The following is a 10,762-nucleotide window of genomic DNA, read 5'->3' as shown; positions in this document are numbered from 1 at the left end:
AGAACATGAAAGAAGAGGTTTATTTATCTGCTGTGGACACACACACAGTAGTACTTATCTATGGGGTGGTCCACCTTAACCGATTAATGACACGTGTACCTGATTATGAGAAGCACGGATGAGATTTGGTACACCAACTCGCAGTCTTTCTTAATTCTCTATTTCTGCCGACGTGTTCACCTTTTTTGTTCCCGCCGGTGAAAACTTATTTCCATTCCAATCAGTAGAATAAATGACTTTTTTTTATAACATAATCTATTTGCATTTGATCAGATATGCATGCAATCTATTTTTCAGAAGACCCCAAAAGAGTTAGTATCATGCAAGATATCAATATTCTTCATGTTACACATATATGTTAATTTTAAGGTGCTAGTCAATTTTTAATTAAGTGTGACATAAGATTTATGAAAAGTTAAGCGAAAAGCCATTTTCTACTCACGAATCTAAAATTCTATAAAGTCTGAGACGAACAAGTGCACTATGCTGCTACACATAGATGACAACGAATATGAAAGTATTAAGTGCATCATTATATGTCTATCAAACTAAACGCGTGAGTTATAATGACGTGTTTTAGAAAGACTGGATGCATCAAACCTAATAGTATTAGGCTAATACACATGGATTATGCAAAAACCAGCAGTTGAATGACTATGTCTCCATATATTTTGAGGATCTGGTATCGGATTACTACTATATCACTCTAATGATTGTTAAAAAATGGATCATTGTACGTTAATTTGCTAATTTTGTTAGTTGGTTCAAGAAATTTGTTATTTTTTTTTTCCTGAAAATAGATGAGAAAAAGTCTTCTATTAACATTTAGTGTAGATTATAACATATTTTCAAGTTCATTTTCTGATAAATTAAAAACTAGCTAGTTGAATTGTTAATGTGGCGTGTGTGGTTGTACTATGTTATATAATGTAAATTAATAGGCATATTCTCCGAAATGCTTATTCCCTTGTCATTTTCATTTGAATTATATATATATATATATATATATGTTTCCGGGGTCGAAATAGAATTTTATTTGTTATTGAATATTACGTTAATTTTGTAATTGACAGGTTTTAAAAATAAAGAAAAAGTTGTCTCAGGATATGAAGACAGGCTAAGCACATCCACACCAGTTTGTTAACTAACCAAGTTATATATATAACTGAGTTTAATTATCATGGAATATTTCAACTTAGGATATACGATTTGGGGATGTAGCATCTCTTTATTCATTCGTCAAAAGCTTCACCGTAAACTGCAATTTGAATTTGTTTGTGCACGTTTCCGTTAGAGCAATAACGTTAATTGGATATGACTAGTCTTCACGATAACCGGGATAATGATGAACTTATAATAAATTAAAAATAAAATATATCAAAAATAAATACCTCCTTAAATGGGCAATATATGATTCACGGGCCTTAATGGTATCCATATAAGCCTGCCTGGTTTCCGAATCCAAAGTTTTGCTTTTCAAAAGTCTGAATCCAATAGTCTCAAATGTTTTAAGGACGTACGTGTCAACATTTTCAAATTGCAGGCTTTGTAGTACACCAAATATCACTCATACGATTACACACGCATTTTTGGCTTTTAGTTTCTTTCTTTCTACTTTAATGTTTTCTTTTAGGAGTATCAAGTATGTGATGTGATTTTCTTAATTAGTTTACGCTATCACCGTCTTTAATTTCCATGATAATTATATGTTACCAAAACCCTTAACTAAAATGATTGTGGTGATTAGACAGAGTTGTAATATGGCAACCGCAGCCATGCTTATTTTATAAGATTACACTAAATTTATATCTCTTTTCTGTTAGGTAGAACATAATGAAAGAATTCTGTATAACATACAAAAACAAAAACTATATGATATTTAAAAGTCAAAAACTAATCATGCATTTAATTACACATGACGTTACCATATACTTTTGTTAGCTTTCTAATCTTTTAAATTCCAGTTTAAGTAATCACAAGTCTTAGAATTCGGCGATGGTCCTCAGGAACGAACAAGAACAACGAAATATTAATTGCTTGCATATAACCCTCGGGTCGGAGTCGGATAAAACGAATATGATCGGGTTCCGAATGCTGAAAGCGATGCACAAAAAGCCCATCAAATCTTCACATGCAAATTAGGACAAGATACGTAGACAAAAAAGGCAGTGACCTGTGATAGAAGAATCCTAAGAAACTATATGCTTCGTATTCTCCACTATGTCGTCGTTTCTCTTGTTGTTATATGCTGAGTAAAAATACAAGAAACGTTGTCGGTTTCTTAATTTTGTTTTTGATGAGGTCGACATTGCGAACATTTGTTAATTGCTTTTGTCGTTTATCTTGGTACTACTATATAAAAAAAAAAAAGAGTAGCTGCTTTCTAATTAGGGGTTGTCTGTCTATACAGCTACTTAAAGGTATCTTAATCTCTTTAAGCCGAATTTTTGAATACTAATCTTAATTAGAAATAGAAGTACAGTTAATTAGGAATAAAATGATATAGTAATAAATTAACATTCTAAAGTGATGTATCTTTTCATTTATTTATTTTTGTTATAATGTTAGTATCTTTTCAGTTTATTGGACTAGATACAATCATAAATGGACATCATGACTACTAAATTGGTGCATGCTACATGCATAACGACGAAATATAAAACCATTTATCTGCATATATCATGTGAAGAGATTTTTTTTATGTATATGGATGGATACACGTTAGGCCTGAGCACGAAGCGAATATCCGGAAAATTTGGGATATTTGTTATTCAATTCGTTTTAATCGAATACTTAATTTTATTATTTGCTTTGATCCGAAAATTTCCGAATATCCGGAAATACAAATATCCGGATTTTTGTGTGATATTTGCCGGATATCCGCTTTGCTTTGCTACATCCAAATATTTTTTTAAAAAAATTATTTAACATGATTTCAAATTTCTTACCTTATGGCTTACGAGTGTGAGATTGAGAGCAACTGGAAATTTTTTGGTTATAAATTCTGTAACCAAATTGAGTGATAAAAATAGTGAAAGGTCGAAGAAAGGAAACATAAACGTCGCTCTTATATTTGATGGATTGGAAACTAAAACGACAATTTTAGGATAAAATATAAATATGAAACAATTTTATTTTTAAAAATTCCACTTCTCTAATAAAAACGGTGTCACAAAAAAAAAACACAGATCCAAAGGATACAAATACAAGCCCAAATCCCAACATATACAAATCCACAACCTATATTATGATATATATATATATATATATATATATATATATATAATTATACTAAATCAACAATCACTTTTACAATAAATGCAACATTCTCCTCTTGACACCTGTTTTAAGTCCTAATTTTGACACTTTCAGATTTCTAATTAATTTTTACTATTCGAAAGAAAAATAATTACAATTAAAAAAAAAACTCCTTGCAACTGCTTCACCTCCCTTCACACCCACGATCTCAATATCTTTAGTTTGCTTCTCTTCTTCAACAATAGAACATCAACATGATTTCATACAAAAAGCTTCCAAATCATTTTTTCTGATTCCTTTTTCCTGCAACAATACAATACTCTTCGTGTCTCAAAGTTCAAAAATTGGTGGCCTGAGTTTTAGTTCTTAAGCGTTGTACTACATTTTCCTATTTGCTTTGCTCCAAAATCTTACGGATATTCGGATTTTTCGAATTAAATCAAATCGAATAGCGTGTCGAAGCGGATTGAACGAATATTTTGCCCAGGCCTAATACACGTATCCAAATTCGCAAATGTTACACAATAGCTACGTGTGGTCCAAAAAAAGGATCAACATCGTTGTTGTATATTATGTGCTGATCCTACATAAAGAGCAAATGTCCAAATAGTCATAAATGGAATTCGCCAATTGTGAACAACTCTTTGGCAATATTCTTAGTTGTTAACAAATGTTTCATCAACCATATCTAACACAAAACTTTAAACCGGATGATACAAAATATATAGTTATAATACAGTGAGAGTAGTAATGATAAAACCATTAAAAACCACATCAGGATATGATCTCGTCTTTTCTTATTCTTTTTGGGTATGACTCTATCATAGTTGATGGAATAACGACCAAAATCGTTTTACGATTCATAATTACGTTTTTATATGAAAAGAATCCATTTCTACCAAAAATTATATTTTAAGTAATTTGTTTCTCTTACGAATCTTGTTTCATTTATCACGAATTCACGATCGTGCTCTCGACATTTATTACGAATTGAAGTATTTATTAAACCATAGTTATTGGAACTTAACACTGACAAAATATAAATAACGGTGAGTCAGACCCACATTCTTTAATAAAAAAATAAAACAATCGACGGTGAGTAATTGACGAGTTTGCCCTTCCCGACACACTTGTCGCCGTACGGTACTCACTCGGACAACTTGGCTCCGGAGGACCATTAGATTACCTACCGACTCCTAGACAATTCCCCATATCATTCACTTATTGCATAGTAGTATAAAATACAGTCACAAACATTTATGTATGTGTATCCATATTTTTGGCAAAAAGAAGGCAGTTATTATATCATTATCATTACACACAATTTGTAATTCAGTTAAGCAATTAGTAGTATGCTTCTATGATATTTATCTCTTTTTTTCTATGTGGGAATTGAACAAGACAGAAAAAAGCTATTGGCTTTTTTTTATCGTTTTCTTCTATTAATATATATGATTATATTATACGTAAATCATGAAAACTTGATCGGATTTTGTCGTTTCTAATGCAATTTCTTGTAATTTGATGCCAAGTGTCCATTTCTTTAATCAAGTACTCTGTTTTTCTTTATATCTCTGGGTGTTTTTTTAAAAAAGAGTATATTTCTGGTGAGAAGTGGGTCTACTAAATGACACATTTTGCTAAACATCTACCCTCGTGCTTCGAGCTTCTTCACCTCTCGTGATTTTTCTATTATATTAATAAGCGAAGAATGCCGCATTTTATGCGAAAATCTGGAAATAAAAATACTTTTAAGGTTTTCTTTTCTTAACAATGGAGGCTGAAACACTGAGTGTGTAAAGTATTATCAGTACTTTCTTTTTGCATCTGCATTTTATCAGTAGATTTTCCTGTTCTTGCAAGCATTGGATCAGATTCTTATAAGGTATATTTATGCCTTTATCTTTTTCTTTTCCGTGGGGATCAACAATGCATGAATCATATATATAGTAAACAACAGTTTGTGAGTCAGTCTTCATATTCTTTGTTTGTAATCACAGTTTTGGTATCTGTCTTTATACTTTACTCTTTTGTAGATTTTGCTCAAAAGGAGTTAACAGAGAGAGAGAAGAAGAAGAGGAGCATTGAGGATTTTAAATGGAGAAAGAGATTTGTAGAAGACATCTTTCAAGAGAAGGGCTAGGATGTGTTTGGGTGTTTATGAGCATGTTTGATTTTAGACATGGTGGATCTAACCAGAAGCTTTTGATGGATAAGAAACGTCGAAGCAAGAGAATCATCATAGGTTTTTGTTCTTCTATCTTTTGAGTCATGGAAATGTGTCTAAAACAAAAAAGATTCTCACTTTGTTGGTTTGATGAAACAATGCAGGTAATAATGGAGTGTTTGAGACTAAGGTTGAGAAGCAGCTTACTTGTGACTGTGACTGTGATGAGGTCTTTGTTAAGTTTTTGTTGGATTCAAGAATCAAACTTGCTTTTTTTGTGTAAAATGCCAAAAACTGATGTAGATTGTTTTGTGTTGTTGTCTCAGGAGAGTGAAGCTGAAATGCAGAGTGTCAAGAAACTCATAGAAGCTGAGATTGATGAGAAGACTACGCAAAAGTGTGAGGCGAGAAACCGAAAGAGGAGAAGTAGGACCTGCAGCAAAATCAGTGAAGATATCAATGTTTTGATTGCTGGTGATGATGATGATGATCATGCAGAGAAATCAGATAATGAGTGTCCGATAGTTTCTCATAACGAAGTGGATATGGTAAATGATGATTCCGAAGAGAAGTTCAGCGAGTTGATAAAGCGGTTGATAGCTCAAAAGGAAAGCGAGGTAGAGAGCTGCAAGAAGAACCTGGTGGATGCATTTCAGGTCTTGGATTCTAAAGAAGAATCATTGAATATCGGTACACCAACTTCGGGAGATTCTCAGAGAATCAAAGAGACACAAACAATTGTAATTTTGAAGCCTGAACCAAATACCTTGGATGTTGGATCATCGCCTGGAACACCTTCTACAGACAACAAGGCCAAAAATGAGAAATTCAGTTCTCGCTTTAGTCTCAGTAGAATCAGAAGAAGACTAAAGTTTGCGGTTGGAAAGAATCCATGCAATGCTCAACATGACTCTGATCCTGATCCTGATGCAGATGCATTGTCGTCTAGCATGAGTCAAAACTGTTGTTTGGGAGAAGAGATAGAGACCAATCCCGGGTCGGATGGAGAAATCTTGCCTGACATTGCTTCAAAAGGTGAGGCTAATAAAGAGGATACTTTCCATGAAAGTGAAAAAGATTCCAAGAAGAGTATGTGTGGCATATACATTGCTGCCAAGAAACACCTGTCTGAAATGCTTGCAGAAGGAGACATAGATGCTGACTTACCGGATAAAGAAGTACCAAGAATCCTTGGGAAGATTCTTGCTCTCCCTGAGTTCTTCACACCAGAAAACAGTCCTAGAGTGACCTTGGCACTTGATCATCAGATAATCGAAAAACCAAATATTCAGCAGTGCAGTTCAAAAGATTACTACTATGAGCCACTTCGACTGGATTCAAACAACCATGAAGAAACAGAGTTTATGCCAGTTCCGGAAGGTGATTAATTTTCTTCTTTTCGTTTGATCTGATTCTTTCTCAGCTTTGTCAAAATGAAACTAATTGCTTTTGATTTTGTATGTCAGACACTAGGATGGAAGAGGAAGAGCAGACTGTTATGGATTCGTTGTCTGAAGCAATTAGCTCTTCCATTATCCAACAAGATGCATATATTGATGAGGATGAGCACAAACAACTTTTGGAAAAGGTTTGATGAATCCTTTCTTTTGTTGATGATACATATTTCTTGAAGGAAGGCTCATATTTCCTGCTTTATCATGTTTTCAGGAAGTACTCAAAGAGGGACAATCACCGTGTTCTCCACCAAACTCTTCAGTGAGAATGTCTGAATGCCAAGAAAACACCACAGATGTATTGGGAAAGTCAAGTCCTGTATCTGTGCTTGAGCCTTTCTTTACAGATGATGACACTAGTCCAAACAGCTCCAGGTTCTCTTCAGGTGTGCCTAGAAAGAATTTGCAACACCATTTCAGCATTCTAGTAAAACTTTTGTTCAAATCTTAGTCTCTGACCTTCTTCATTGCCTCATATAGCCGAAATGCGGATGCAACCACTGTGCATAAGATTCGACGAACCTGATTTTCCAGGACCGGAGAAAGACAATGATGTCAAAACAAGAATGGACGACAAGGAACTGGCACTTGAATACATTCAAGCCGTGGTGAAATCATCAGAGTTGAACTGGGAAGAGCTTTTGGCGAGATCTTTTTATTCGGAGAAGATTCTTGAGCAGGCTCTAATGGATGACATAGATTTCTGTTCGACAAATCTCTGCAGCGATAAGAAACTCCTTTTTGACTGTATCAATGAAGTTCTTATGGAGTTTTGTGGACATGGCCCTTGGATTTCATTCGTCAAACCTGCAATGCACTTTTTTCCAGACATGGAAAATGCTGTTGAAGTGGTACAAGAAGAAGTTTACTGGCATCTCTTACCTTTGCCATCTCCTCACACACTAGACCAGATAGTGCGGAAAGACCTGGCTAGGACTGGAAACTGGATGGATCTCCGCTTTGATATTGGTTGCATCGTTTCTGAAACAGGTGAAATAATCCTTGATGAACTACTAGAAGAGATAATCAGCAATTGCAGAGACTTGGTCCAACCTGAAAGAATCAACAAGCTGGTTCCTTAAATCCCACTGCTCCAGATCACTACCAGAAAGTAAACTTTTGTTCGAGAAAGACACTCATGGTCATCAAGAGGCTCCTCTGTTTACTCTGTACAGGTTCACGTCCACTTCAATGGACAAGCTCTAGTTTTCAGTTTTTGTGCAGATACACACAACCACAGCTTTTAATACCCCAACGACTGCAAAAGAAACTCTTTGTCTTGTTTCTTTCAGTCCTTATTATGTTTTCTTTTCCATTTGGCTTCTGTAAAGTTTTGAGTTCTGTTAGTTGTATGTTGTTGTTATATGAGGATTAATAAAACAAGGCTTGAACTTAAACAAGAAGACCATCTCTATTGCTTCATTGTGTTTCAGTCAAGAAACAATCCAAGACAAAAAAAAATTGACAGATTAAGCTCTTTGGCAAATTAGGGCCACTAGTGATGATTAAAGAACATCTGAAATTAAAGATCTTCTATCAACTGTGTGTGGTTGAAATTCTTGTTCACCCTCATTTGGTATTATTGGTTCAGAATTCCTTTTAAAGATTCAGAAAATCATAAGAAAAAAACATACACATTTGTTTGGTATTCTCATTACATCCCAAAGAACTTAATCTGTTCTCAAAAGAAAAAACTCAGTATGAAAAACCCTAATCATCTCTGTTTCTCACTGTTCTGTCGACGTAAAGAACATCATCAATCCACGACACAACATTATAAGCCAAACCTTCTAAAACCCTTGAATAGCTCTCCAATACCGCCTTTCCCACATCCTAACCAAAAAAATAAAACAACACACAAGAATATTCAGCATATAATTTCGATATTTTCCATCGATATCTTAATTAAAACAATATGCAAAATGGCTGGGGCTACTCACTCGGTTAAACTGAATCTTGCAGATGTCAAGTGAGGTCTGAGAAAGTTCAGGGTATCTCTGTTTCAGACAGAAGAGTAAGCTCCTGGCTCGAGCCGCAAGTATGTGGTTCTTGTCATTGCCACGATCTGCATCGCCACTGATATCTTTCATCATGTCCCATGAGGACTTAGAGTGAGTCAATCCTCCAGTCTTACGCCTCCACGTAACTAGTGAAGCCTCAACTTTGTCGGCGAGCTCAAGCGCCTCATGCTCAGATGTGATCTTCAAGATGTCGAGAAGCTGGTCGGGATAAAACTTCTCGGCTGTGCACAGTTGCTTGTAAATCACGTCTCCTACACTTGCTTTCCCACTCTGTACATAAAATCAAACAACACCGAGTTGATTTCAAAACTTTCACATTACATTTATATGGAAGTCGCAAGTTATCCTTTTATACCTTTGGAAGAGTGGTGAGGTAAGAATCAGGAATATCCATGTCATTAAGAGTGGAATCGTTAATGGCCAATGCTGCTTTATGTATCTGACTGGCACAATCGCGTTTGTGACGCAAATGCTTTCGTTCTTCTTCAGATAAACCTTCAGCAGGAACACATGGCACCGGAAGCCACCATTTCTCGTCTTTCCGTTGAACCACCACTTTCCTAAACGTTCCTGAATCTCTACCACCACCACCCGAGTTCATCGATGAGCTTCCTCTTTCAACATACCAGAACTCGTTTTCCGTAAAACTATCCAATATTTCCTACAAAAGTCAAACAAGTCGTGTTGGAAATCTTTTGAATCTTGATTATCTATCAGTCTAATTCGAGTCTTATACTTACCATTAGCATGTTATCGAGTTTTCTCAAAGCAGGAAGACTCATGAGAATATCAGATCTTAGCTTTGTTTCTGTTATCTGAAATTAAAACATCAACGCACCGGTTTTTTAGCGTTTTAAATTGTGTGTGTCAAAATTAAGATAGTGTTGAAATAGTATTTTACCTCAACGTTAGTACCAAGAGATCTTGGAATAACTTCGACAATGTAATCACAAATAGACATGAAACAATTCATCTCTCGTTTCCATAAGTCTTTCTTCTCTGTACTCAATGGTTGTAACCTTAAACTCTGTCCAAACACAGTCGCTGCAATAACACAACAAACACACGCTACACTATAAATACTCTGTTTTGAAAACAGAGCATATTTGAAAAGAGAAGAAGAAGACAAACCATAGAGATTGGTTATGGAGTTTGACACAGTAACAGCAGTACAAACTCCTTTCCCACTTCCTGACATGTCTTCACCAAGCAACAGCTTCGCAAATCTTTCCCTCATCATCTCTAGCTCTGCACTAGAAACCCCGATTTAACGAAATGACAAAAGAAGAAAGTTACAATCTTAAACACTTTACCTGCATCTTCTGCAGAATCAATGTCGCTGTCTTCTTCGTCTCCATCTCCGTGGACGTCGTTGACGACATCATCTTTTGGTTCCTCGGCGTCTTCGGAGACATCTTCTTCATGGCCACTCAAGACAACAGCGTTAGTGTTTGACGGCCGGTTATAAAAGCTCTGAACGTCGAACCGGTGAGATAATCCGGAGATATCTGAGTATGTTCTCCGGTACGGCGAAGAAACAGAGCTCGTCGGAGTTCCCTCATTTTGGTCGGAATTCGAAGAACTCTCCATCACGATTGTGTATAATGATCAATGTTTTTGGTGAGTTTCAAGTTCTTCTCTTTCGTTGTTGGCTCCTCTGGCTCTGATGAACGTGACAAAGATTAATACATGGAGTCTCTTCCTCTTCAGCTTGAGTTATTATTTAATGACTAAAAATTAAGTTATGATTGTCTCCGACGAATGATGGCCGTCCGATCTGATTGTGGGGGAGAGACGTGCCTTCCACATTTGGCTAATCAAATCTCATAATGAACGTTAGTTGCTATATATGCGTTAGGTGT

The 10,762-nt window shown here is 35.5% G+C and overlaps 2 protein-coding genes across 4 annotated transcripts; one reads left to right on the top strand and one right to left on the bottom strand.

Moving 5' to 3' along the window:
* The first annotated feature begins 4,851 nt into the window (after nt 1-4,851).
* Nucleotides 4,852-8,279, top strand: TRM13 (Phosphatidylinositol N-acetyglucosaminlytransferase subunit P-like protein). Of its 3 annotated transcripts, none has more exons than NM_001337158.1 (7): nt 4,852-5,143; nt 5,295-5,503; nt 5,590-5,654; nt 5,752-6,805; nt 6,892-7,013; nt 7,094-7,265; nt 7,360-8,279. In NM_001337158.1, the coding sequence occupies exons 2-7, from the start codon at nt 5,356-5,358 to the stop codon at nt 7,959-7,961; spliced, it is 2,163 nt and encodes a 720-aa protein (NP_001318431.1). In that variant the 5' UTR covers nt 4,852-5,143; nt 5,295-5,355; the 3' UTR covers nt 7,962-8,279. The 3 variants fall into 3 exon arrangements, with proteins under 3 accessions (NP_001318431.1, NP_001324175.1, NP_182114.1); NM_001337159.1 differs by lacking the exon at nt 4,852-5,143 and adding an exon at nt 5,183-5,221 and having other exon boundaries at nt 7,360-8,264; NM_130153.2 differs by lacking the exon at nt 4,852-5,143 and having other exon boundaries at nt 5,241-5,503; nt 7,360-8,276.
* A 21-nt stretch (nt 8,280-8,300) lies between these two features.
* On the bottom strand, nt 8,301-10,653 carry ROPGEF4 (RHO guanyl-nucleotide exchange factor 4). Its single transcript, NM_130152.3, has 7 exons — nt 10,214-10,653; nt 10,032-10,148; nt 9,802-9,944; nt 9,641-9,715; nt 9,256-9,561; nt 8,820-9,170; nt 8,301-8,712 (listed from the first exon to the last, which is right to left on the bottom strand). Exons 1-7 carry the CDS (start codon nt 10,488-10,490, stop codon nt 8,590-8,592), a joined length of 1,392 nt encoding a protein of 463 aa, NP_182113.2. The 5' UTR covers nt 10,491-10,653; the 3' UTR covers nt 8,301-8,589.
* Between the last annotated feature and the right edge of the window lie 109 nt (nt 10,654-10,762).

Source organism: Arabidopsis thaliana, chromosome 2, assembly GCF_000001735.4.
Source record: "Arabidopsis thaliana chromosome 2, partial sequence".
Classification (NCBI taxonomy): Eukaryota; Viridiplantae; Streptophyta; class Magnoliopsida; order Brassicales; family Brassicaceae; genus Arabidopsis; species Arabidopsis thaliana.
The sequence above is the reverse complement of the archived record's forward strand: the minus strand, read 5'-3'. Positions and strand labels throughout refer to the sequence as shown.